Raw genomic sequence first — 27,561 nt, 5'->3', positions numbered from 1 at the left:
GAATAAAACAGTAAATCAAGGATAATTGTGGAGATAATTATTTCAACTGTAATTATCGAAAATTGAACTTTTTTTTTTTTTTTGCAAAATACATTAAATAAAATTAAAGGGGAACTTTCAGCAGGTTAGACAAATCTAACTTGCTGATATGTCCCTACTGCACAGGAGATGCCAAGCAGGAAGGTATGTCTCTTACCTTCCTCCTCGGCGCTGTTCTGTGCAGTAAGGTGTGTGCTCCATGTTCTGGTGAGACCATTAAAAGTACTGGGGCACCCATAAGGAGCAATGTCCACCCTCAGCCAGCCCCCTCCATTTGTTATTAAGAAGGTGGATCAGCGCTATGGGGGCGGGCAGTGCTCCTAATGGGTGCTCCAGTGCTCCTAGCAGTCTCACTGGACTGTGAAGCAAACAACTAACTGCACTGAAATGGTGCAAAGGAGGAAGGTAAGACACATACCTTCCTCCTCGGCGTATCCTCTGTAATAGGGACATGATTGTTTTTTTGTTTTTTTTGGGGGGGGGCAATCTGTGATGATTGGTTGTTTTTAATGTGAGGTTAAAGAAGACTTTAAAAGGGAACTATCAGCAGGTTAGACGGATCTAACTTGCTGACAGTTCCCTTTTAAAAGTAATTTTTAACCTCACATTAAAAACAATCTTTTTTTTTTTTTTTTTTGCTAAAGCATGTGGGAGGGGTTAAGTGTTCCTGACAGCAAAATCCCTTTAAATATGCTGTTGCATTTTAACTCGTCCTTGTACATTACAATCTGAATTTACAGAGCAAAAGCTCTTGCAAAGCAACATGTCCTCAAATCCCCTCTAAACAGACCAGCTCTTGGCTTCACATCATAAAATGCAAGCAGAAATGGGCCCTATTGCTGGCATCAATAGATTTGTGCTGCACTCACTGTTAATGCTTATGATCATTTCAAAGGTCTTAGGAAACCATTTAGCTGCAGGCTGAACACGTCCTGACTAGCGAAACTTTCTGAAAACTTCCTCTATTCTCATTTGTCTCATTTGTCAACTAAGCGGTCGAACGCAGTCTTTATTCCTGTTCAGTTATTTCACATGGACACTGTCGGTCTCATTTTGCTATATGCTATCCAAGGGCAATCACTGATCTAGAAGACTATTTTCCACAGTAACTAAATCTTTTATGGGTTATGTCAAAAAAAAGAGCTTACCTGAAATGACTGCACAGTAAATGTGAAAATGTAATGTGATTATGAAGATGTTAGTCAAGCACATGGTAATGCATTTTTCGTCTTTATGGGGTTAATAGGAAAAGGCTACAGCTACAGAGTGTATCTGAGAACAGTCTAGACTGCCCGAGGCCAATGGTAGAGAATCTGCAATTGTTCTGATTAAAAAATCATGTAGCAGATAATTTACATTATCTCATTATCCTGTGCAAAAGTGTTCATTTTAATTTCTGACTAGTCTGTAACTCCCATTTATGTCAATGGAGAGAAGACTCGGAGAAGCAATGCTGCAAACACGTCAAAATTTACAGACACTCAAGTTGTAAGATTTGCAAACAGGGTCCCTTGGAGACGACTGGAGAATCTCTTTAACAATATTTTCCTTTTTTACTTATTTTATTTTTTATAAAACAAATGACTACCACTGTGACATGATGCCTATGAGAATACTCCGTTTTATACATAATGTGCTCTAAGGAAACACAATTCAATATAAAAAGCTTCTTTTTGCAATAAAAAACAGATTGTTCAAGCCCTTCTTGTGATAGAAAATCAAATAAGCACAACTGATTGTGAAAGCTTAAATTCCAAGTAAAGAACACCATTTCTGTGGAATAATCTAGCGCTCTATAATTACATGTAAGCAAAATAGCCATGCTCTTATTTATCATGTGAAAGCCAAAACAAATTATAGATATACAAACAAGGCTTTGGAATATACAACATATTGTAATATATATCCACTAGGTTTTGTATAAACTAAAGACTTTCAAGTGACAAAAAAAGACAGACCCGAGTTCAGGCAAAGCAACATTAAGTCATGAGAATATGTGTCTTAGCACTTTCTCATATCGTGTCTTGGAAAGAGCCCCCCAAAATATATACTGTCCGACACAGCTCGATGTAATCACTTTCTTAGAAATACAACAGCATGCTTTGATTGACAGAATATACTGTATGTCAAAGAAAAAAATTGAGCCAATAAACAGATAAGAAGTTATATATCACTATCACATACACAATACTTATTTACTCTAAAAAAAACAAACTGATAATCCACCTATGCAGACAGTCAACTAAAGTGTTGTCATAAACAAAACAAAACTATACTTACCAGAAATCCAGGTCCAGTCTCCTGAAGGCAGCTTTTTAGTCTTGTGCTGGTTGAAAAAAAGAGGCTAATTGTAGGAAGTCCCAGTCACCCGTGCTCACAGAGAAGACAGTCATGTGATTGATAGACGCATTGAGCTGTGACTCTGTACTGGCCAGGACTTCCTGTGTTTAGTATCTTTTTTTCAACCAGCACAAGACTAAAAAGCTGCCTTCAGGGGACTAGACTTGGATAATTAAAGAGACTCTGTACCCACAATCTGACCCCCCAAACCGCTTGTACCTTCAGATAGCTGCTTTTAATCCAAGATCTGTCCTGCGGTCCGTTCGGCAGGTGATGCAGTTATTGTCATAAAAAATTAATTTTAAAATTGCAGCTCCGTGCCCTACGGGCGTATCTGTGCCCTAACTTTGAACCACCCCTCCGTCCCTCCTCCCCACCCTCCTCATCATTAGGAATGCTTCAGGCAGATTGTCTATTATTCCCCACCTGTGTTACCACAGCACATGGGCTGGATCATTAAGACCAGTGGCATTCCTAATGATGAAGAGGGCGGGGAGGAGGGATGGAGGGGTGGTGCAAAGTTAGGGCACAGATACGCCCGTAGGGCACGGAGCTGCAATTTTAAAATTATTTTTTATGACAATAACTGCATCACCTGTCAAACGGACCGCAGGACAGATCTTGGATTAAAAGCCGCTATCTGACGGTACAAGTGGTTTGGGGGGTCAGATTGTGGGTACAGAGTTGCTTTAAGTATAGCTTTGATTAAAAGCATGGTTAAAAAAAAATCACATCTAATGTTAATTTAGAAGTTACAGGTAATCTTTAAATCTCAGGTTTAATCTTAGTTGTCCTCACTTGCTATATCAGCATTTTTACTAAGTATTTTGCAACCAAAAACGGGAGTAGATTGAATACACAGAAAGGCTATGTTCACACACTGTTCAAATTGAGTGGATGGCCGCCATTTAATAGCAAATAACTGCCGCTATTTTAAAACAATGGCCGTTGTTTTGAAATAACCGCCGTTATTTGCTGTTAAATGAGGGCCATCCACTCAATTTCAACAGTGTGTGAACAGATCCTTTCTGTGCTTTCAATCCAATCCTGGTTTTGTTTGCAAAATACTGACCAAAATACTGAGTAAAATACTGTTTGGGAACATAGCCTTAACCTAAATTTAAAGTGTTAACAATTACTGTATAGCTTAAACCTTTAACAAAATAAAACAACTGATTTTATCACCATAATAATGTTCCATGCATGTTTATCAGTAGTGATGTGGAAAAAGCAGCATTGTTTTCTCTCTAGGGTTTCTTTATGATCATATAGTTTGGTACTGGAATTAAATGCTGTATCATTAGATTTTCTAGATTATTCAACGACAAATTCATGGCCCTTCACTTCTTAAAGGGGTTATCCAGCGCTACAAAAACATGGCCACTTTTTGACCCAATTATTGTCTCCGGTCTGGGTGGCGTTTTGAGACTCAGTTCCATTGAAGTAAATGGAGCTTAATTGCAAGCCACACCTGATCTGGAGAAGTATGGTGCAAAAGAGGCCATGTTTTTGTAGCGCTGGATAACACAAAGAATTTTCACTGAAGATAAAGGAGCTATAGTCCACGATAAACTAAACACAAGCTCTCCACACACTAGGTGTAAAAAGTCATAATGTAATTGATGCAGGACTTTGGAGTAAATAGGTGATATGAGGATTATTAGTACATACATTATTTCATTTGAAATTGTTCAAGCCACTATTCCTCTATATCACTAACAGGCACACATTGCACAATATGGTGCTCCATCAAAAAAGGGTTAATATACCTGCTAAATAACATTCTCAAATGGTAAAATGTACATGTATTGCAAAGGAAAACAGTATTCTGTAATCATTCGAAAGATGAACTAGCTACATGGATGATAAAGATTAGTATAAATCACATCAACATATATGCTAAAAAGTTTGCCTTGGAAACAGAGAGAAACGAGAGAGGGAGGAGGGTGGAAGAAAAGGTAGAAGCTTTCTGAGGTCACTGGCCTGCAGTGTAGTATGTGTGGGAGCACTTCTCTCTCAAGTCAATTATCATTGGTATGAAAAAGATAAAAAGCTAATTTGTATGAAGACTAGAGATAAGCAAACCTGAGCGTGCAGCATTTGACTACCGCTGGCTGAAGAAGTTGGATACAGCCCTTAGGCTGCTTGGAAAACCTGGTTACATCCATATCCAGGATTACTAGGCAGCCTTAGGGCTTCATCCAACTTCTTTAGCCAGCGGTAATCAAATGCTGCACGCTCGGGTTCGTTCATCTTTAATGAACACAATCTGTGCCTGGGAACCATCAATTTCATGCTACTTGAGTCATTAGGGTGGTCGCCAATGGCTTCCGTCTGCCCTGCTGGCCTTGTATTACAGATTTCCCCCCTATACCCAAACGTGGATAGATCTATCAATCAATGCTGGTGAAGAGGGATAAAACGTTTATGGACCGCCCGATCATTCGTGTGGCAGGTAACAAGTGATGACAGGTTCCCTTTATGATATCAACAAAATATTTATCTTACAGCTTCATGTACACAAAAAGTTTTCCGCTTTTTTAACTAAAACAGTGAATACAGTGGTTTGCAATAAATTAGAATATCAACAAAAACTATTTTTTCAGTAATTCAATTCAAAAAGTGACCTCATATATTCTATAGAGTCAATACATACAGAGAAAAACCCAAAAGTCAGTATTTCAGAAAATTAGATTATAATATAAAATTAACTGAAAAAAAAAATGTTTTTAACACAGAAATGTTGACCAAATGAAAAGTCTGTAGAGTAAATGTCCTCAATACTTGGTCAGGGCATCTTGTGCATGAATGACGGCATCAATGACGGCATCAATGCGGCGTGGCATGGAGGCGATCAGCTGATGGCACTGCAGAGGTGTTATTGAAGCCCAGGTTGCTTTAATAGCGGCCTTCAGCTCATCTGCATTGTTGGCTCTGGTGTCTTTCATCTTCCTCTTGACAATACCCCATAAATTCTCTATGGGGTTAAGGTCTGGCGAGTTTGCTGGTCAATCAAGCACACTGATGCTGTGGTTAGTAAACCAGGTATTGGTACTTTTGGCAGTGTGGACAGGTGCCAAATCCTGCTGGAAGATGAAAACTCCATCTCCAAAAATCTTTTCAGCACAGGGAAGCATGAAGTGCTCTAAAATTTCCTGGTAGACTGCAGCATTGACTTTGGTGTCTATGAAACACAGTGAAGCTACACCAGCAGATGACATGGCTCCCCAAACCATTACTGATTGTGGTAACTACACACTAGACCTCAAGCAGCTTGGATTGTGTGCCTCTTGACTTTTCCTCCAGACCCTGTGACCTTGATTTCCAAATGAAATGCAAAATTTTCTTTCATCTGAAATCAGCACCTTGGACCACTGATCAACAGTCCAGTTCTTCTTTTCCTTGGCCCAGATAAGACGCTTCTGGTGTTGTTTATTGGTCAGGAGTGGCTTGACACATGCAATGCAACACTTGTAGCCCATGTCCTGCAGACGTCTGTATGTGGTGGCTTTTGAAGCACTGACTCCAGCAGCAGTCCACTCTTTGTGAATCTCTCCCAAATTTTTGAATGGCATTTTCATTACAATCCTGTTAAGACTGCTGCTCTTCCGGTTGCTTGTGCACCTTTTTCTACCACACTTTTTCCTTCCACTCAACTTTCCATTAATATGCTTTGATACAGCACTCTGAGAACAGCCAGCTTCTTTAGCAATGAACTTTTGTGGCTTACCCTCCTTGTGGAGTGTGTGTATGACTGCCTTCTGGACATCTGTTAAGTCAGCAGTCTTCCACATGATTGTGTTGAATACTGAACCAGACTAATGGTGTGTTTACACGTAACGATTATCGGGCGAATTCGAAATCGAACGATAATCGTACGTGTAAAAGCAGCGAACGATCAAACGACGAACGAGCAATCGTCCGTTTTGATCTTTCAACATGTCATCAAATCGTCGTTCGCAAAAAATTCGCCGATCGTTCCGTGTAAACAGTCGTCGCGCGATAGTCCCGCTGCCCGGCCCCCCGCTCATCCGCAGCCCCCTGCGCCGGCTCGATCGCCACCCCAGCCGCTCTCATCGCCGCCGCTCTGATCACCACCCGCCGCTCCGGTCGCCCCCCCCCCCCGGCCGCTCCGATCGCTACCCCCGCCGATCTGATCACCACCCGCCGCTCCGATCGCTACCCCTGCCGCTCTGATCGCCACCCCCCCCCCCCCCCGCCGTCGCCGCCCCGATCGCCCCCCGCCGGCCCACGGTCATACATTACCTGCTCCGCGCAGCAGGTCTTCAGCCATCCCCGACTCCGCTATTCAGTGCACTGATTGGCTGAAGAGGTGAGCCGGGAATTTCAAACGGCTCCTCTTCAGCCAATCAGTGCTCCTCTTCAGCACTGATGGGCTGAAGAGGAGCCGTTTGAAATTCCCGGCTCCCCTCTTCAGCCAATTAATGCACGGCAGCACCGGGCGACCGAAGCGGCGGCGGGGGTGGCGATTGGAGCGGCAGCGGTGGGGGGGGCGGGCGACCGGAGCGGCGGCGGGTGGCGATGAGAGCGGCGGCGGCTGCGATGAGTGGCGGGGGGCGGCGATGAGAGCGGCGGGGGCGGCGATGAGAGCGGCGGGGGCAGCGATCGAGCCGGCGCAGGGGGCTGCGGATGAGCGGGAGGCCGGGCTGCGGGCGCGCAATCGCAAAACGATTTTTCCATACGATATATCGTACAGTCTAAACGCTGATCGTTATGAAAAAAAAAATCGTTACTCCGACACCGTTAATTGTACAATCGGGCCAATTATCGATTCGTGTAAACGCACCATAAGGGACCTTTTTTAACACTTAGGAAGCCACTGCAGGTGTTTTGGGTTAATTATTCAAGTTTTCTGAAATACTGACGTTTGGATTTTTCTTGGCTGTAATCCATAATCATCAACTTTAACAGAAATAACGTGACTTGAAAAAGTTCACTCTGTGTGTAATGACTATTAAATATATGAGGTGACTTTTTGGATTGAAATACTGAAAAAAAAAAATTATTTGTTGATATTCTAATTTATTGCAAACCACTGTATAATCTTGAATCCCAAGGACCCTACTATACAGGGCGGCCAAAGAGGTTTATAGTGCAAAACGGCCAACAATTAGCCAATGAACAAGCTGTTTGCTAGCGGATAGGGTCATTTTGATCTGTCAAAAAATAATCCAGCTGCATCTCCCCATGTAGTAGGGGATGTACAGGTGACAAGCATCCTATAGGGCCCAGCAAAGGACCACAAGAATGATCGAGCAATTGTTCATGAAGCCATCCCTGCATGACTTGGAAACGTAATAGGCTCTGTCAGAGCTCATTTACAAAGCAGCTTAAGCCGTCTAATACTCGCCAAGGAGTAACTAATAGTAAGAAGATATTGTTAAATCCTATAGCCAACATATACATAAAGAAGATACCATTCAGTTTTAAAAACAAGAAATTCACTTAAAAGTGGATGTCCAGGCTTAAGAAAACATGGCCTCTTTCTTGCATAAACAGCACCTCTCCTGTCCTCAGTTTAGGTGTGGTTTTGCAGCTCAGTTTTCAGCAGAATTTTTGAAATACTGTACTGACACAGCATGGCAGCTGTTGCTCGTATATACAGAACATGTAAATAAGGCCTTAATTGTTGTCACCACTCGTCATTTATGTATCTTTCAACTAGGCTAACATCAATAGACTGCAGAGCTAAGCCAAGCTGGAGCTCAATAGGGTGCAGCAACACCTTCATTCTCGCAACTGTGTGGGGCTCTACTCATAATTTTAATGAGCACAACAATCTGCAGAATGCAAGTCCCAGCCACATTAGAGTACACAAGGTGCCAGAGTTTAGATGCATGTATTTGCATTTGCACACCTTTAGTTGTGTTAAACACACACGCCAGACAATTAAGCACTTAGACCTGTAGCATGAAGGCATTGGTTGGCGACTTGTTCGCCCACCTCTACCTGCACTGCCTTATTTATAAAGATGGCTGGACCATAGTAACAATGAAGCACTTTTCCCCTCTGCCATTTTGTCTTAAACCCCCTCCTATTAGTCTGTAAGCTGATGCATGCGAGAAGGGCCCTTACTCCTCGTGTAAGGATAATTATATGTATACCTCTGTAATGTCTGATTTATGTCTATGTGTGTACCCCCAGAATTGTAAAGTGCTGCAGAATCTGTTGGCGCTATTTAAATAAAAATTATATATTATATTATAAGGCCCAACCAGTGAAGTAAGCACAGAAATACATTTTGACAAATGACAAATTCTTTTCTATTAATTTGTATTAAATATTGTATATTGGTACTTGCTAATATTGTATCAAGAGCCGACTACTGCAGCTGCAAATAAAGAACTCCTTAACTAATTGAATCAACATAGCTTCTTCCAAGAACACCTGGTTCTGCACATGCCCCATTGTCCACTTGTGTCATTTATCTTCTTCGCTTGGATTTATATAAACAACATAAACAGCTCCGCTGTGTTAATGAGTGAATCAGCCTGCCATGCCTCCTAATAACAGTGTCCTTCAAAAGCAGTGCATTTAGTAACTGGCTTTGTTTTATGGCACAGATCCGACAGCACGTTGCAATAAGTCTGTAATAAAGGAGTGAACATTGATTTTAATCAGTCCTATGGGAACAGGGCACATGGTCTCACAATTAACATTCCAAATGGGTGCTTAATATTACCAACAATTTACATCTGCAATACAAAGTTCAGTAAAAAGTGGCACCGAATATATATACTAGAAAATGTACCCGGCGATGCCCGGGTATAAAGTGTCAGTGTGTTAATTAGATTTGTTCTAAGGTGCCCAGGAGGCCAAGCTAAAGGTATTGTTTCATCTGAGTTAATCAGTGGAATTAGTGTATACCTGTAGTGCATAGTTGGAGGGGTTCTGTATACCCACAATGTATAGTTTTTAGGGGTCTCGCATATCTGTAGTGCATAGTTGGGGGGGCTGTATACCTATAGTGTATAGTTGAGGGAGGTCCTGTATACCTGCAGTGTACAGTTGGTGAAGGTCCTGTATACCTGTACTGTATAGTTCGGGGGTCCTGTATACCTGTAGTATATAGTTGGTGCTGTATACCTGTAATGTATAGTTGGTGGAGGTTTTGTATACCTGTAGTTTATAGTTTGAGGGTCCTGGATACCTGTAGTGTATAATTGGTGGAGGTTTTGTATACCTGTAGTATATAGTTCGGGGGTCCTGTATACCTGTAGTAAATAGTTTGAGGGTCCTGTATAACTATAGTATAGAGTTGGTGGAGGTCCTGTATACCTGTAGTGTATAGTTTGGGGTCCGATATACCTGTAGTATATAGCTGGTGGAGTTCCTGTATACCTATAGTATATTTGGGGTCCTGTATACTTGTAGTATAGAGTTGGTGAAGGTGCTGTATACCTGTATTATAGAGTTGGTGTAGGTCCTGTATACCTGTAGTGTATGGTTTTGAGGTCCTGTATACCTGTAGTGTATAGTTTGGGGTCCTATATACCTGTAGTATATAGTTGGTGGAGTTCCTGTATACCTGTAGTGTATAGTTTTGGGGTCCTGTATACCTGTAGTGTATAGTTTGGGGTTCTGTATACCTGTAGTATATAGTTGGTGGAGGTCCTGTATACCTGAAGTATATAGTTGGTGGAGGTCCTGTATACCTGTAGTATATAGTTTTGGGGTCCTGTATACCTGTAGTGTAAAGTTTGGGGTCCTGTATACCTGTAGTATATAGTTTTGTGGAGGTCCCGTGCACTTGTAGTGTATAGTTTTGGGGTCCTGTATACCTGTAGTGTCCTGTATACCTGCAGGGTTGTATTTACCCGTATGGCAGTGTTATTCAGTCACAGAGTGTCGGTATTGGTCATGTCTGGTATGGGGGTGTTATCCAGTCACAGTATGGCGGTATTGGTCAGGTCTGGTGTGGCGGTGTTATCCAGTCACGGTATGGTGGTATTGGTCAGGTCTGGTATAGCAATGTTATCCAGTCACAGTATGGCAGTTTCGGTCAGGTCTGATATGATGGTGTTATCCAGTCACAGTATGGTGGTATTGGTCAGGACTGGTGTGGCAGTGTTACCCAGTCACAGTTTGCCGGTATTGGTCAGGTCTGGTATGGCAGTGTTATCCAGTCACACACAGTATGGCGGTATTGGTCAGGTCTGGTATGACAGTGTTATCCAGCACAGTATGGCGGTATTGGTCAGGTCTGGTATGGCAGTGTTATCCAGTCACAGTATGGCGGTATTGGTCAGGTCTTATATGACAGTGTTATCCAGTCACAGTATGGCGGTATTGGTCAGGTCTGGTGTGGCAGTATTATCCAGTCACAGTATGGCGGTATTGGTCAGGTCTGGTGTGGCAGTGTTATCCAGTCACAGTATGGCGGTATTGGTCAGGTCTGGTGTGGCAGTGTTATCCAGTCACAGTATGGCGGTATTGGTCAGGTCTGGTGTGGCGGTGTTATCCAGTCACAGTATGGCGGTATTGGTCAGGTCTGGCAGTGTTATCCAGTCACAGTATGGCGGTATTGGTCAGGTCTGGTATGACAGTGTTATCCAGCACAGTATGGCGGTATTGGTCAGGTCTGGTGTAGCAGTGTTACCCAGTCACAGTTTGGTATATCTGTTGTGCCCTGTATATACATGTACTGTATGGATGGAGTAGGGGGCCCTGTATATACATGTACTGTATAGATGGAGTAGGGGGTCCTGTATATACATGTTCTGTATAGATGGAGTAGGGGGTCCTGTATATACATGTTCTGTATAGATGGAGTAGGGGGTCCTGTATATACATGTAGTGTATAGATGGAGTAGGGGGTCCTGTATATACATGTACTGTATAGATGGAGTAGGGGGCCCTGTATATACATGTACTGTATAGATGTAGTAGGGGGTCCTGTATATACATGTACTGTATAGATGGAGTAGGGGGTCCTGTATATACATGTACTGTATAGATGGAGTAGGAGGTCCTGTATATACATGTACTGTATAGATGGAGTAGGGGGTCTACCAGTTATTACTGTGGATGTTGTGAGGCAGCTTCCCTAGCAACCATTGCTCCCTGTGAAAATGAAAGCAGTAATCCTATTGGTTGCTAAGGCTCCAACTGCCGTGTCTGCTGCAGCTAATTATATCACCTGTGTTTGCAGTGAGATTTTCCCATTCATCTCTATGGGGCGCCTCTCTTTCCCCTCCCCCTCCCCTCCTGTACATCTGGCGGGGACAGGAACTTCGCAATAACCTTCCCGGGCACCCAATGTATCTGTGGGCCAAATTTGGGGTCAAACGGTTCAGGCGTTTGGAAGTCTATAGAGGACAGACAGACAGACAGACTTTGATTTTTATGATATAGATATATAAAGAAGTCTAAGTTGAAACCAGAAAATGTATCTTGCACATAATTCTGTTCTCCAGAATATAGCAATTTGATATGACAATCCTTTATATAGGGCAAGCAGCCATTTCTAGGATGAAGACCTGCAAGAATGTGGCTGCCCAAGGTTAATTACACACATAATACACATATGTCAGGGTAGAAGTAAAGACCTAATCTGAACCCACCCCCTGTGCTTACCTACCTTGGTGCACACCATGATAAGTGCTGCCCCAACTGGGCAATGCATCCACCTTCTGCAGCCCTCTGCAACCCCTATAGCTATGCCCCTGGTTACAATCAAGGGACTGTGGTGGATTTGCTGTAATGTTTTATAGCTTATATTTATTGTAAACAAAAACAATAGTGATATTACACACTACGTGACAATTTACACAAAGCAAATGAGTGCGTAAATAAACATAGATGAGGGTTCATATGGTGCATATGTAGCCCCTATATAGCCCTGCCTGCTGATAAGAGGGGACGCCCCAGGTGCCAGGAGGGACTTACGTTACACTAAAAGGATGTGGGTAACTCAGGTAAGAAAAAGATATTCAGTCTCAGGTAAGAGAAAGAAATAGCTAAGGTGTCTGTAGAGAAGGCAGGTGATAGTTATAGATGATATCAAGATCACACCTCTAGGTGTATAAGCAGCCATATTAGTTAAAATGACTGTATGTGGTATTCTTTCTTCTGTTTTCCTACATGTTTCCCTTGTTTGATAGTGACAAGTTCCTCAGGGAATAGGAAGATGGCTGGCTCAAGGTTATAGGGGAAAACCTGCACCAGTTCAGATGTCTGGTCAAATCTCATATAGTTTTATGGTAATTGCATCCAAGTATGTAGCTGGTGCCTTTGCTGTCTGGATACAGAGATACATGCCCACTTTCCTGACGTCGAGACGTCCCTTATTTTGGATGTACAGGATGATTTTCTGTGAGAGGGGGTATTCCTGGGCTGCTAAGTAGCCAGCATACACCACGGAAGACTAACTGAACAGCAAGAGAACGACCCACTTCTGTCCCCCAGGACGCTCCTCTGCAGCGCATCACTCTGCGCATCAGCATCTTCCCCATACACCTCTAGGAGCTGGTATATCACAAGGAACGGCAGCACTACAAAATTGCATGAGCCGTCCTGGAATACCCCTCCACCCCTCACAGTACATCATCCAGTACATCCAAACTAAGGGCTGTCTCAACTTAGAAAAGTGGGCATGTAGCCATTGAGACACCCTCTCTCTGTATCCAGACAGCAAAGGCACCAACTACGTAAACTACTTGGATGCAATTGCCATAACACTATATGGGATTAGGCCAGACATCTGAACTGGCAGAGGTTTACCCCATAACCTTGAACCAACAACCTTCCTATTCCCTGAGGAACTTGTCACTACCAAACAAGGGAAACATGTAGGAAACAGAAGAAGGGATACCACATACAGCCATTTCAACTAATATGACTGCAAGAGATCGGTGCCGAGGAAGGTGAGAGACATAGCTTCATGCACAGCGCAATAGGGAGCAATCAGCAGATTAGATTAGTTTAACCTGTTGATAGTTGTCCTTTAAAGTGACATCAAACAGTTAAGTCGTGACATCACTTAAAGTGACACTGTCACCCCCTTTTTGCATTATGACACAGGTGTAAAGGGTAAATTTTGCAGTTTTCATACCTTATTTTATATCATTCGTCATGGTGCTTGTTCCAGTAAAAAGTCATCTTTTATCAACTGCAAATTGTGCTATCTGAGCAGAGCTTCACGGACAAAGCGCAACCTAGCCCCGCCCACAACACCATCGTTGGCCCCGCCCCTGTGGTGCCATTGGTATGGGCCTACCTAAAGGGGGTGGGCCTAGACCTTTAGGCTGGCCTGTTCCAATGGCCGATGAAGTCACGGGGCGGAGCCAACGGTGCTGTTGTGGGCAGGGCCAAGTGGCGCAGATAGCACAATCCACAGATGATAAAAGATCACTTTTTACTTTAACAAGCACCATGACGTATGATATAAAATAAGGTATGAAAACTGCTAAATTTACCTTTAACACCTGTGTAGAGAAGTCAGAATGCAAAAAGGGGGTTACAGGGTCACTTCAAGTGATTTTGAAATGATCTCTCTCCCCCTGCTATGTCACGACTCGGCTAATGGATGCCCCACTCAACCAGCCTCTCCTTTGTGCCCTTGGTTACAGCCGCCAGGCATCAACTTACTTTCTTTCATGATGTGACCTGTCTCATCAATACTGGCAGGGACACAGTGAGAGGTTAGTTGGAAGAAAGATCAGAAGCAATGCGAGAAAATCTTACTTTACTGAAAGAGTAGTAGATGCTTGGAACAAACTTCCAGCGGATGTAGTTAGTAAATCTACAATAACAGAATGTAAACCTGCCTGGGATAAATCTATATCTATCCTAAGATAATACTAAAAAGGGCAGAATAGACGGACCCAGTGGTCTTTTTCTGCTGACAATCTTCTCTCCTTGGTTTTTATATCTCCAATTCTCTCTGTATTATATCATAATGTCTTTTTCTGTGTTAAGTACTTGTGAATAAGTAATCATTTGGAAATAGTGTGATAAGCCCTTTACACATCGCTTACACAATAAGATGATTCTCATCTAGGTTTCGGTTTACAGTGAAACCATAGTAATATGTTATCAACAAAGTAAAATAAAATCATGCAGCTGCAGTGGGGGACCAGGAGAGGCACGTATAGCATGTTTATGATTTGGGAGAATTTTTTATTTTCCTATACATCCTTTCAAGGGTATAAACATGAAGAGAAAAACCTTGCCTATGTGCAGTGCACCACTCCACAGCTGCAGTCACTTTTCAATGGGAACTCCAAAGCTGATTTAAAACAGACAGTGGACAAGGTGACAGATTTATCAAACAGTCAGCACCACAGTGATAAATCTAGTGCAATAGTGGTCTGTCTACTTCAAGTTTTAGTAAATCTGGACCATTTTGTTTCCTCTAGGAGGAAACCTGGAATGCTTCTTTCTTTATTTTGTGTTATAGGGACATAAAAGAATAAGGAGAAAATAACTGCTATAAAACAGGTTTATAATAATAAAAATAAAGTAAAGAAACATGATCTTATGCTTATCAAATGATTGATGCTCAGAGCTCCTTTCTATGGATCACCACCTTCTTCTCAGGAATATGTTGTATATTTTAATGACATTATAACAGTCACTCTTACCCCGAAACGGATTTCCCAGTTTCATCAGGTTTCCTCACTGTAAATGGGCTTGGATCAATGGCAACATTTTTTGGCATAAAGTCTCTGCAAATTAAAATGACACAGATTTTACAAGGCTATAATCTTATCAGTGTTTGATAATGGGGGTTTCCGATATTTAATTGTCTAAAAATTAGCAAAATTGGTAACTAAAGTCATTATACCACCTTTCTGTGGTCTCTCAAGCTTTTCTTATGCTCTATTGTCTTTATTGCCCCACTGCCTGTCTAGTGTGCAACCTGTAATAGACTTCCTGTTCCTGCTGTATACCCTAGTTGTGAATTCAGCCAATCCCATCTTGCGCTTACTACACATTCTTGACTATAACCCTGGCCACTACACCGACAGCAGCCTCCCACATAGTGAACAGGCTTGGATGACTTCCTAGCTAGAATGTACAGTGGAAACAGGAAATCAGGAAATCCATTACAGGATATCTATTACATAGGAAAGGGGGTACTTAAGACAACAGAACAGACAGTTTGAATGAGAAGCAAAACGTAAGTATGAAATAGATGGTAAAATACCAATTTTTTTTTACCAATGTATGTTTATGTTAACAGTAGGTTTCATCATTGGAAAACACCTTCAATGCTTAAATTAATAAAAAGGTATTGTAACTTACCTTGCAGAATTTGTCATAGACAAACAGAAAGTGTCATCAAAACTGCTCAGTTCATATGGCCGAAAGAATTCAGTGTATATATTGGTCTCCTCATCATCCCTATTATACTTCTTTATTGTCATCTTCTTTAGGTTCTCCGCATTGGGCACTGTTAGCAAAAGCAGTTGGTAGGTTATGAATACATTAGTTTTGTAGCAATATATCAATATATATTCTGTTGGCAGGGGCATCATTGCTTCCATTATTTCTGCCCATGTTCAAAAGGGAGGCTTGGGTCCCCATTCTAGAGATTACCGGGAGTCCCAGCAGACGGACTGCCTTTCAGTCCGACACTTATCCTTTATCCTGTGAATAAGTTGATAGGACAACCCCAATTAAGGTCCCCTAACTATAATAAATCCTAATCAAAGCACTTAGGAATTCTCTCTTACCTTCATCAAATGGCAACGGTAAATGCTCCAAGACACCTGGTGTCCACCAGAATGTGTAACTGTAAAGTAAAAAAACAAACAAAAAAAAAAAAACCCAGATAAATAGTTAATAAAGAAACTTTAAAGTTAAAGGGGTAGTGTGGCAATAAGCAATTATTCACTAAATAACACACATTACAAAGTTATACAACTTTGTAATGTATGTTATGTTAGTGAATGGCCCCCTTCCCCGTGTTTCCCCCCACCCACGCTAGACCCAGAAGTGTAGTGCTCTATACTCACCTGATTCGTGTATACCCCCGTCCGCCATCTTGTGACAATGATGTCATCTTCGGGCGTCTGAGCCCAGTTATGCTAAGCCAATCGCGGCTGAGCAGCTGATGACGCGGCAGAGGGCGGCCGGCACGAGGGATGGTCGGAGCAGTTCAGCCGTCCGAAGATGACATCATTGTTACAAGATGGCGGGTGACACGAATCAGGTGAGTATAGAGCACTACACTTCCGGGTCTAGCGTGGGTGGGGGGGAACACGGGGAAGGGGGCTATTCACTAACATAACATTTTGTATAGTTGTATAACTTTGTAATGTGTGTTATTTAGTGAATAATTGCTTACCGCCGCACTACCCCTTTAATCCATCAGCTGCAGTTCACATTCAAAAGTGCTAATACAGTTAGATAGCTGTTAGGTCAAGGAGATGCACGGTAACTTTCACATATATGCCTTTGCTTTCATTTCGTAGAAATGTGCATTTATTCTCCTGTGCAAAGTGTCCGATATGCTTTTCCAAGAGCTTTCCCAAGCTCTTCAACCTCTTCAACTGCTTTTAGAGCAATGAGGTGGTCTGCAACCCAGAAAACGAGCTGTTAACAATGGGAGGGGAAAGCACAGTGATTGGCTAAGCAGGACGTGCACCCGAGAAGAGCTCCGGCCGGCCGGGGGTTAACGGGGCGGTCTCCCGACATACTCGCAGCGGGTTGTCCAAAAGGGGTATTTCCGTCTCAGCTAATGTAGTACTTGTAGGGCTCATCATCAATATTTTTGCAAATACAATAATTTAGCAAACTTACCTCCTTCTCCTGATATGCTGCTTTTCCCTCCCATTGTTGGCAGCTCGTTGTCTAGGTTATACACCACCACTCTGCTCTAAAAGCAGTGGTCTGGCAGGCATAGATATAGCTATAACTTAGATGTATAAAGATACAGTGTAAATACACTGTACAATACATATGAATATATATACTATACATATGAATATATATACTATATTTATAAATACACACCTGCAGATAGTTGTTTTTAAAGCAGAGTGGTGGTCAGTAACCTAGGCAACGAGCTGCCAACAAAGGGGGTAAAGTGCGGCATATGAGGGGAAGGAGGCAAGTTTGCTAAATGAAGGTATGTGCAAAACATTAACTTCACAAGCCCTACAAGTTTGAGTATATTAGATGAGAAAACTCCTTTAAACTTAATAAACCCTACAAGCTTAAATTATAATAATTGAGATGGAAATATCCCTTTAAATAAATCTACAAATAAATCTACAAAATTAATCTAAACATATATATTACAATAATTCAGCTGCCTTCCTGTAAAATAAACCCATTAACTATATACATTAAAACGAAATGAATGTTCACTATTACTGACAAAACGCTGAACATAAAATACAAAGATCTACGTGTACCGATCAGCTGTCTGTGTAACCTTCTGTTCTACAGACTGATTGAATGGTCTGAAGCTGATGGCAATGTGAGTACTAAAAGCCACAGAATGACTGAGACCATCAATTATTATTAGTTTAAGTCATGGTTCAGTTGACCAGGAAATGAATATAATAGAAAAGCTTGGAACAAAAAGAAACTGAACAGCAAATAGCTGAGGAAAAAAACTGGTAAGAAAAAGGTATACATACAAAAGACCCAGACAGTAATAAAATGAAGTAATAACATATATGGCTCATGGAGGGAAAATGGTGTCATAGGTAAAATACACCACTACTTAAGAGCCAGCTGTGGATTTAGCTGCAGTTATAGGACAATGATTTAAAGGCATTTTCCAATTTAAACTTACATGACCCCTATCCACAGGATAGGGAACAAAAAGGAGATCACAGGGGGTCCGAACTCTGTGCCCCCCTGGGGATCTTTAGATCGGAACCCAGGCTCCTTTGTTTTAAATGGAGCTGCGGGTTGGCCATTCTCTATGGAGCTGCTGGAAAGTCGAGTGCACGGTAAAAAACAAAAACAAAAAAAAACAGAAGCTTTACATTAAAATTAATGTAATTGGGAATAATTACGTTTCTGATCATTTACACATACTGTTTAAAATTTCCAGCATGTGATTACATGTCTCAACAGTCAATCACCCAAAGATTCTACTCAAGACCCAAAGGCATTCAGCTTACTGTCAGGGTTTCAATGGCTAAAACATCCACTTTGTGTAAATCTGTATGCCTCTTGGGGCTGTGCACTGCTGTACCTTCATTTTAGCGATCAGTAGATGGCCCAGCTCCTGGACCTCTGCCAATCACTTTGAAAGAGCACTTTAGTATAGTCCTTTAAGGAGCAACTTTGGTGCTAACCCTTTAAAAGTGACCTATATACTGTCCCTTTAAACCAGCTCTGCTGTGTCATGGGGCTATCAGCTCTGCTACAACACAGACTCAGCTCTGCTGTGCCATGCGGGTATCAGCTCTGCTGCAACATCAACTGACTTCTGTTACTTCACTGACTGACCTCTGCTACTTATTGCTCAGTTACCAGGACAATTTTACTCATGTCAATGAGACAAAATCATTAAGGACCTTCCATCTTCTATATATTCTATTGGCCAATAGTGGACATGTGACTGCATGGATGTTGTCAGGCATTGACTGACAAGACCTTAGAATTTGTATTGGCTGCTATATTTCAGCTATTCGCATACGCGTTGTGATTGGCTGTTAAAGGAGAAGTCCAGCGAAATTTCTTTAAGTATCGTATTGCCCCCCAAAAGTTATACAAATTACCAATATACACTTATTACGGGAAATGCTTATAAAGAGCCTCTGCACTTACTACTGCATCAGGGCAGAGGGATGCTCAGTGTCCCTTTAGTGCCCTATGTTCCTTAGTGTCCCCCTGCCTTCATCCTCTCCAGCAGCCACAGCCCGCACAGCTCTGGCATTCAGGTCATGACATCCCCATTTTATCCAGGAAGTGAAGCCTTGATGCAGTAGTAGATGCAGGTAAAAAAAGCAAATACGATAATGAAATAAAACATTTCGCTGGACTTCTACTTTAATGCGTGGCCATTATTCCCTATGTGAAATTAGGGGTCTTTAAACCTAAATTTCTTAAAAACGACAAATCCAAACGACAGCAAAAATAGATAGCAGACCTGTCACCGCAAAGGACTATAATTAAAACTATACTATGCTACAATGTAAGTTAGAAAGGTGGATACCAGGATACAAAATATTACTTTTGCTGGGGGTGCTTCATTAAGAAACAAAATGAGAAAAAGCCAGGCACTCACAAATCTTCTTTGCAGTTCGATGCAATTGCGGAGGGGAGATCCCTTCATCTTACCGCCCAAGGACTCAGCGTCGGAATGACGCTGATCCTGGCTTGGTATTCTGTTGATCTGGTCTGCAGCAGGCCCGACCAATAGAGCACCGATCTCATGGATCGGTGCTGTGTAATACATAATACACTGATCTCTATGGGAGATCTGTGTAGTTATATTAGAAGTCCACATCTAATTCAAGTGACTCTGTACCCACAATTTGACCCCCCAAAACCACTTGTACCTTCAGATAGCTGCTTTTAATCCAAGATCTGTCCTGGGGTCCGTTCGGCAGGGGATGCAGTTATTGTCATAAAAACAACTTTTAATCTGGCAGCGCAGTGTCTAATGGCCGGGGCTTACATTTGTATATGCATTAGGCTAGCACCACCTCTCTGTCCTTCCTCCCCACCCTCCTCATCATTAGGAATGCTCCAGGCAGATTGTCTCCTATTCCCCACCTGTGTGTATAATGAACATGGGCTGGATTGTTAATACACCTGTGCAAAGCTCAAACAGCAGTAAATGTTCCTGGATCATTCCTAATGATGAGGAGGGTGGGAAGGAAGGACGGAGAGGTGGTGCCAGCTTAATGCATATACAAATGTAAGCCCCGGTCGTTAGACACAGCGCTGCAGGATTGAAAGTTGTTTTTAGGACAATAACTGCATCCCCTGCCGAACGGACCCCAGGACAGATCTTGGATTAAAAGGAGCTATCTGAAGGTACAAGTGGTTTGAAGGGGACAGATTGTGGGTACAGAGTCGCTTTAATGTGTATATTAAAAGTAAAAAGTGAAAATTTTAGCTACGAGATTGAACTCTTTCTTAGAATCATATATTCACCCAGATCAGGTAGGGTTTGTCCCTAATAGGCAAGCGGCTGATCAAACAAGGAGGGTTATTGATTTGATCTCTTTAGTACAATCCCAATGGGCCCCGACTTCCTCTAAAAAAGCTTTATGTTTGTCTTTGGATTTACATAAGGCTTTTGATTCTCTGAGCTGGGATTACTTTTTTTCGGTTGTTGAGCGCTGGGGATGTGGTTCTAGATTTGTCACGATTTTACGTGGCCTTTACTCTGCTCCCTGCGCCCTTGTTAACATAAAGGGTCATCTGTCTCAGTCGATCTCGGTAGCTCGGGGCACGAGACAGGGATGCCCGCTGTCACCGGCATTGTTCATACTGGCGATTGAGCCACTTGCACATCTCTTTAGAGCGAATGGCGGCATCAAAGGAATCGAGGTCAATGGGGCTCAACATAAATGTGCGTTATACGGGGATGATATATTGCTAATGCTAACCTCCCCATCGGCTTCTCTTCCTAATGTTTATAATGTTTTAGATAAGTTCTCCCAGATTTCTGGCCTCAAAGTGAACCACAATAAATCTGAAATTCTTAATATTAATATCCCAGTAGAAGAAGCTAATGGGCTTAAGTTAAATTTTGATGTACAATGGAAGGAGGATAAACTTAAATATTTAGGAATTTTTCTCACCCCCTTCCTTGCCCAATCTCTCTCCTGCTAATTATGTGTGGATGAGACGGAAGTTGAAGTCAGATTTAACCTTGTCCTGAATTTGTCCTGGTTAGGTCGTATAGCTGCCATAAAAATTACCCTGTTAACCAAAATTCTATATTTATTTAGAACTATTCAAATTGATGTTCCGATCTCATTTCTACAAGCTTTTCAAAGAGAGATACTGGAATTTGTATGCGGCCCACGGCACTCTCGGGTGGCTAGGAGGACCCTATACACCAGTAAGACAAATGGAGGGTTGGGGTTGCCCAATCTCACAAAATATTATTATGCGGCATGCCTAGCATCAATCATTGTGTTGCATTGTGTTGTCTTGCCCGTCCATTATGGGCAGATATTGAGCAGCAAGCTTGTCTAAAGACTCCCATAGATCTATTGCCATGGATGCCTATGCGTAACAGACCTCTGATTCTCTGCCCACTCCTCTCTGGCTCTTTGGGATCGGCTGCGCAAAGCATTTGGTTTGAGCTCTAAACATACGCCTGCTGCTCCAATTTTTGGTAACCCAGACTTTCCACCAGGGGTACGATCTAGACAGTTTCAGTGGTGGGTGGATAAGGATTTATATAGGATTGGAAATTTTTTTGGACAAAAAGGGGTGCGACCTAAAGAGCATTTTATTTTTTTATATGAGATGCCGAAGGAAGAGTATTTTAGATTCAACCAGATTTTTCATTTCCTTTCAGCAGTGCAAGCTAGGACGGATGATGAGTTAACCCCCACATTATTTGAAACTCTACGTATGAAGTATGCTGCTGGTGGACACCTGTTGTCCAATATATATAGAATGTGCTCATATCCCCTCCGGACAAGCTGAGTTAAATGGCCCAGTGGGAACGCGATCTCTCTTTATCCTTCTCCGAGCGAGAATGGCAGGATATGGCTACGAATAGAGCTAAGGTTTCCATCAATGTTGCCTTGGTTGAAGCCAAATATAAAGTGTTCATGAGGTGGTACTTAGTCCCTGCTCGAATAGCAAAAATGGTCCCCAACTATTCAGCTAATTGTTTTCGAAACTGTGGTTTAGAGGGGACGATGTATCACATATGGTGGACCTGTGTGAAGGTTAAAAGGTTCTGGAGGAGGGTTTTTAACATGTTATTCTCGCTAACTCAATGTGATGTTAAACAGTTGGCTTCTTATGCGTTGTTAAATGTGAACATTCCAGGGCTCTCCAAACCTTCTCAACGGTTTGCCTCCTTTCTGTTTTTAGCAGCTAAAATTGCTATTGCTACCTCTTGGAAAAAGGCACTGGTGCCCCTAGATCTAATGAAGTCTAAACTAAATTGGATCATGGTCAATGACCGACTCCATGCGATTCTTAATGATAAAGAGGAAATGTTCCTTAAGGTTTGGCGGCCCTGGATGTTATATTTGGATCAGACATTGGCTACTGGGAGAGTTGCTTAATTGGTATGGGGGATAGGGGACAGGCTCACTGGCTTTGTCCCCCCTCTTTGTCTTGTGGGTGGGTGTGTGGTGTATTTGTAGATGTTCTATGTGGTTGGTGTTTTAAACTTTTTTTTATTTTTTATTCTCTTTTTCTGAGTTATGAAGTTGAAGTTAGCGGAAGTCCGTAATACTACGGCTGTGATTTAAGATTGTAGTTTGGGATTGGGACTTCTTCTACGAGTGCTTGAATGCGCTGTTTCTATGTGGACATTGCTAATATTTTCTGTGGTATTTGCCTAACTGGCCCCTGTTGGGCCTTATCTTGCAGCCTATGTTGGGCTTTTGTGCTGTATATCCATAATTTGAAAAATTAATAAAATTCTTTGAAAAACAAAAGTAAAAAGTGTTCCTATTAATAAAAAAAAACCCTCCCCTAATAAAAGTCACAATCAAACCCCTTTTCCCATTTTATAAATAAAAGTAAATAAACAAACATGTTTGGTATCGCCGCGTGCGTAATCGCCCGAACTATTAAATTACCTCATTCCTGATCTCACACGGTAAACGGTGTAAGCACAAAACCCTGCCAAAGTGCAAAATTGCGCATTTTTGGACGCATCAAATCCATAAAAATTCGAATAAAAAGCAATCAAAAAGTCGCATATCAAGGTAACAATAGAAAGTACAGATCATGACGCAAAAAATTACCCCTCACAAATCGTTTTAATCGTACCGACTTGAGGAACATATATTTAACCTGTCAGTTTTTCCAAATGACGAACGGCATAAAAACAAAGCCCTCCCAAATAGAAAGAATTGCGTTTTTTTTCAATTTCACCACGCATATAATTTGTTTTCTGGTTTTGCAGCGTATTTTATGCAAACATTTAGTCTGCCATTGCAAAGTAAAATTATTGGTGCAAAAAATAAGGGTTCATGTGGGTCTGTAGGGGAAAAAATACAAGTGTTATGGCTAAAAACAAAACATACAGAAAAATTCAGCAATGAGTTGAGGTGGAGTTAATAACCCAAAGTGCTTCATGGTGTTGTGTTACAATAAGGTGAGTTTGTCCATTTCTGTCACTCACCATTCGAAAATCCTTCATCCTACATTTTCATTCTAGTTTTATATATTCATAAGGCAAAGACTACCCAGGACTGCTGAGCAGCTAGAATCCTACATCAACAATGCAACAACATTCCATTCCTAAAACTACAATTGGTCTCCTCACTTCCTAGATGTTTACAGAATGTTGTTTAAAAGGAGTAGGATGCAACAAAATGCTACATGTCTCTGTCTCAACTATGTTAACCCCTTGCAAGCGATGTTACCTTTTAAACACGAGGAGGAAAAAACGAAAAGCAAAAACGAAAATTGGCCCAAGGGGTTAAGATGCGTTGTGGCCATCAAGTTCTAAGTGAGTTCATTATTTTTCATGACATGGTAAGATGTCTCACTTGATATGTGTTGTATGTTCTATTGTGAATAAATATATAGGTCTATGAGATATGTAGAACTTTGCATTGCATTTTACACACATTTACATTTAACACAGTGTCCTTTTTTTTTTTTTAAATTGGAGTTATGTTTATTCCACACCTGATATAACAGGTCTCTGTCCTCTGTTATTTATTTTAATTGTTTATAACACACTGTGTTCTTATGTACATAATTAGGCTATTGTAGTAGTTAAAAAATGATAAAAGTGCTGTTGCTGGAATGAAAGTGTCCTTCATAAACCGTAATGGTAATGCAAAAGTATCTCATCTTCTTCTAGTTAAAGAACGTGTCCTATTGTAATGAATGGATATTAATCTATCAGGTTAGCAAAGTAAAGTATTATTAACCATAATAACCCTAGAGAGAGAAAAAGACATTTCGTTACAATATTTGTGTTTTAAGCTATCAGATGCAAAGTATAATGATCCCAGATTATATCAAATCAGTCAGCTTGACTTAATGTTTAATTGCATCCTGCTGAGGAGGTTGAGAAGACCTTGATTCTAATATGTATTCACTGGAGAAATCCTATTCCATGAAACGTCTTCTGCGTGTGTCAAGTAATAAATCATTGCCATTTAATGTGATTTCTATTGTTGCATAGATTAAACATAGCCAATCTGTTCTGTCCAAGATGCAAACAGGATATGTACGTTTAGTTACAAACATATTTTGGCAACCTAATACATCTGTATAACCATTTCCGGGAAAGACTGTGAAATTAAAAAAAAAAAAAAAAAAAAAGCATGATGATCTGTAATGTATTCAATTTCGAAGGTAGACATGAATGCCACTGGGAATGCAAACGGAGCTCTTAACCCCTTAACGTATTCAAGTGCATTGGAAAAAGCATGGGGTGGGCTTAGAAAAGGAGCAGACCACTGAAATTACCACTTGGCATTAGAGCTAGGTCCAATCAGTTAACCCTTTAAATGCCACAGTCAATCAGGACAGCATCATCTAGATAGTTGTTCAGTACACATGGCACTTCTAATCATAGGGTGATAATTGGTTAATATTGACAGACACAAGTGACTGCCATGGTAAGACTTCTATCACAGCCTGTCTATGACAGGTTCTAATGAAGGAAATAGGAGTTTGACAGTTAAGTGCACTATATATAAACTGCACTGGAATGCACAAGTAATAGTATAGTGAAGTCTAGGGGGACTACAAAATTTGCAAAAAAAAACCTATTAAAAAATACACTAAACGTTATATAAATGTCTCTATATAATGTATTAATGTCTCTATGCAGTTCTACGAGGTTAAAAAAAAATGGCCTCCCCACAATCTGCTCCCTCTGCTTCCCCCACTAAGGAGACAGTAATCATGTGACCAATGTCTCACCTACAGTTCGCTTGCTCAACACAGACTGAGGAAAAATACAAAACAGAGGGTGGGGCATGGGCTTTAGGGGTGGGGTATGATTAAAAAGAGGCGGGGCACTGACGGGAGGCTCAGGTGTAGCGGAGCATAGGTGAGAGGGGCCAGGGTGTTTTTGGTCTGTAAAAATTTTTGTAAAACGGAATTAAAAAAAAAAAAAGTTACACAACCAGCTTTATTGATGGAAAATTAACCAGTTGATGACACAGGATAAACATACTTGTCTTGATGATGTCAACTGTGTACTGGCACAGAGAAATCTCCATTCCAGGCTAGTGTAACTGTTTACATGCTAAAGACTTACAGCTACATGTAAAACACCTGCCATTGGTGGTCCAGCATTCAAGATTTCAGGGAGCCGATCTGTTGTCAGGGTAGCCCTAGGCCTTCAGAAGGGCTTAGTGTTGCCGAGACCAACAGATTGCCAACAAATAAATTCAATGCTAAATTGAATAAGCAATTAGATGAATAATTGTGAAAGACATTAAAAGGTTTGAAACATTAAAAATACCCATGTAACATGATAAGAATCCTCCCTTTCCAATTTTTCAAAAAAAAAAAATTGTAAAAACAAACTTATTAGTTATTGCCAGCTGCACGATGAAAATGTCAGAATATCGAAATACAGTGAAGTTAACAAAACAGCACGGCATAAACATATAAAATACCAAATTCCAACACATCCCACAAAAAAAATTAAATGCAATGTCATTAAAAGTTTGATTAATGCCAAAATAGTACCAATAAAAAATACAGATTATGGCACAAAAATGAGCCCTATGAAACCAAGCTGTGATTGGTTGCTATGGACAATATACAGGAGCACATGCTATATTTACGGTCAATGAGAGATAGAATATATCATCACCTTCGTTTTGAATGAAGAAGTTTCATTGTATTTTTATGATGCAAGTAAAAGTCAGTGGGCAGCTCCCAAAGATGTGGTTTGCCTTCTGTTGGCTTAAAAACACCTAAGAAAAGATTGATTGCATCTTGCCTGTCCGCATCTGAAAAAAAAGAGAATAAAACAATCATACAAAGTATAAGTGTTTGTGTAATACATAAATTATGTTATAACAAATACAAGATATGTAATATACATGTTTGAAAAGTCTTAAAAACGTTTTCATCTTCTACACATTTTGCAATGTTTGGGCCATGTGATAAAAATGTAGTTGTTCCCAACCATTCTGCACTTAGTATTCTATAAAGAGAATTTCAAAAAATTTAGCAATAAACACCTTGATTGGAGTGCACCTATGGTAAATTAAGTTAAATACAGTGCAGCGGAGATTGAAACATCTATTGAAACATCATGCCGGGTGTAGAAACACTTCATTACAGGGCTTCCCCATCCGTAGCATCCATAAAATACATGATATGGGAATAAGGCCTTAAAGCGACTCTGTACCCACAATCTGGGTACAGGTACAGGTGATGAATAGGAGAAATCCTGCCCAGGGGCATTCCTAATGATTAGGAGGGACGGAGGTGCGTCACAATCCTAGGGCATACACACAATCTAGGCCATGCCAATTTGGCACAAGGCTACAAGTTTAAAAGTTGCTGTTTTAGGACACTAACTGCATCACCTGCCGAACAGACCCCAGGACAAATCACTTTAACATGTAATTTATTATGCTTGTTACAGTTATAAAATTGTATAGAGTACAGAATATATGCTCAAGGAAAAACACAAATAAAAGGAAAAGCAACAAAAATGTGTTACATCTGCCATATCAAACAATAACATTTAGACATTTTATACTGAACACAGTCGTGAAGTGTCAGTTAGCAATTTCAAAATATATGCAGACCTCCTTTTGAGCATGTGCATAAAGATCTATAAAAAATCAAATTGAGGAAAATTTTTGAAAGGTAGGGTACCCAGCAAGGTAACCCACAATTTCATGGTTCAGGTACCAGGTCATTTGACAGAAGGTTTGTCTCACTTGGTTCTAGATCTCAAAAATTTTCGGCTCTCTGTTCTTTTAGTCCATGTTTAGTCTGTTTTTCCAGGAAAAGATTGTGTTGCAGAGCTTGGGGATATATATACCTGAAGCAGTAACATGCGGCTACGGAGAAGAGGAGTAGTTTTCTTTATCCCCAATCACA

The 27,561-nt window shown here is 41.1% G+C and overlaps 1 protein-coding gene across 6 annotated transcripts in view; it reads right to left on the bottom strand.

The window, feature by feature from the left end:
* The window catches only part of FIG4 (FIG4 phosphoinositide 5-phosphatase), a 160,078-nt gene that overhangs the window by 41,088 nt on the left and 91,429 nt on the right, over window positions 1-27,561 (bottom strand). For 5 of the 6 annotated variants that reach the window (XM_069974830.1, XM_069974829.1, XM_069974827.1 and 2 more), the window contains 4 exons: window positions 26,315-26,453; window positions 16,080-16,138; window positions 15,649-15,796; window positions 14,985-15,068 (listed from right to left, as the gene is read on the bottom strand). In XM_069974830.1, coding sequence (XP_069830931.1) covers window positions 14,985-15,068; window positions 15,649-15,796; window positions 16,080-16,138; window positions 26,315-26,453 — 430 coding nt within the window. Of the gene's footprint in view, window positions 1-8,694; window positions 8,988-14,984; window positions 15,069-15,648; window positions 15,797-16,079; window positions 16,139-26,314; window positions 26,454-27,561 lie in introns of those variants that run through there. The other variant, XM_069974833.1, reaches the window with a different exon arrangement.

Source organism: Dendropsophus ebraccatus, chromosome 6 (assembly GCF_027789765.1).
Source record: "Dendropsophus ebraccatus isolate aDenEbr1 chromosome 6, aDenEbr1.pat, whole genome shotgun sequence".
Lineage (NCBI taxonomy): Eukaryota > Metazoa > Chordata > Amphibia > Anura > Hylidae > Dendropsophus > Dendropsophus ebraccatus.
Note: the sequence above shows the minus strand (reverse complement) of the source record. Positions and strands in the feature narration are given on the sequence as shown.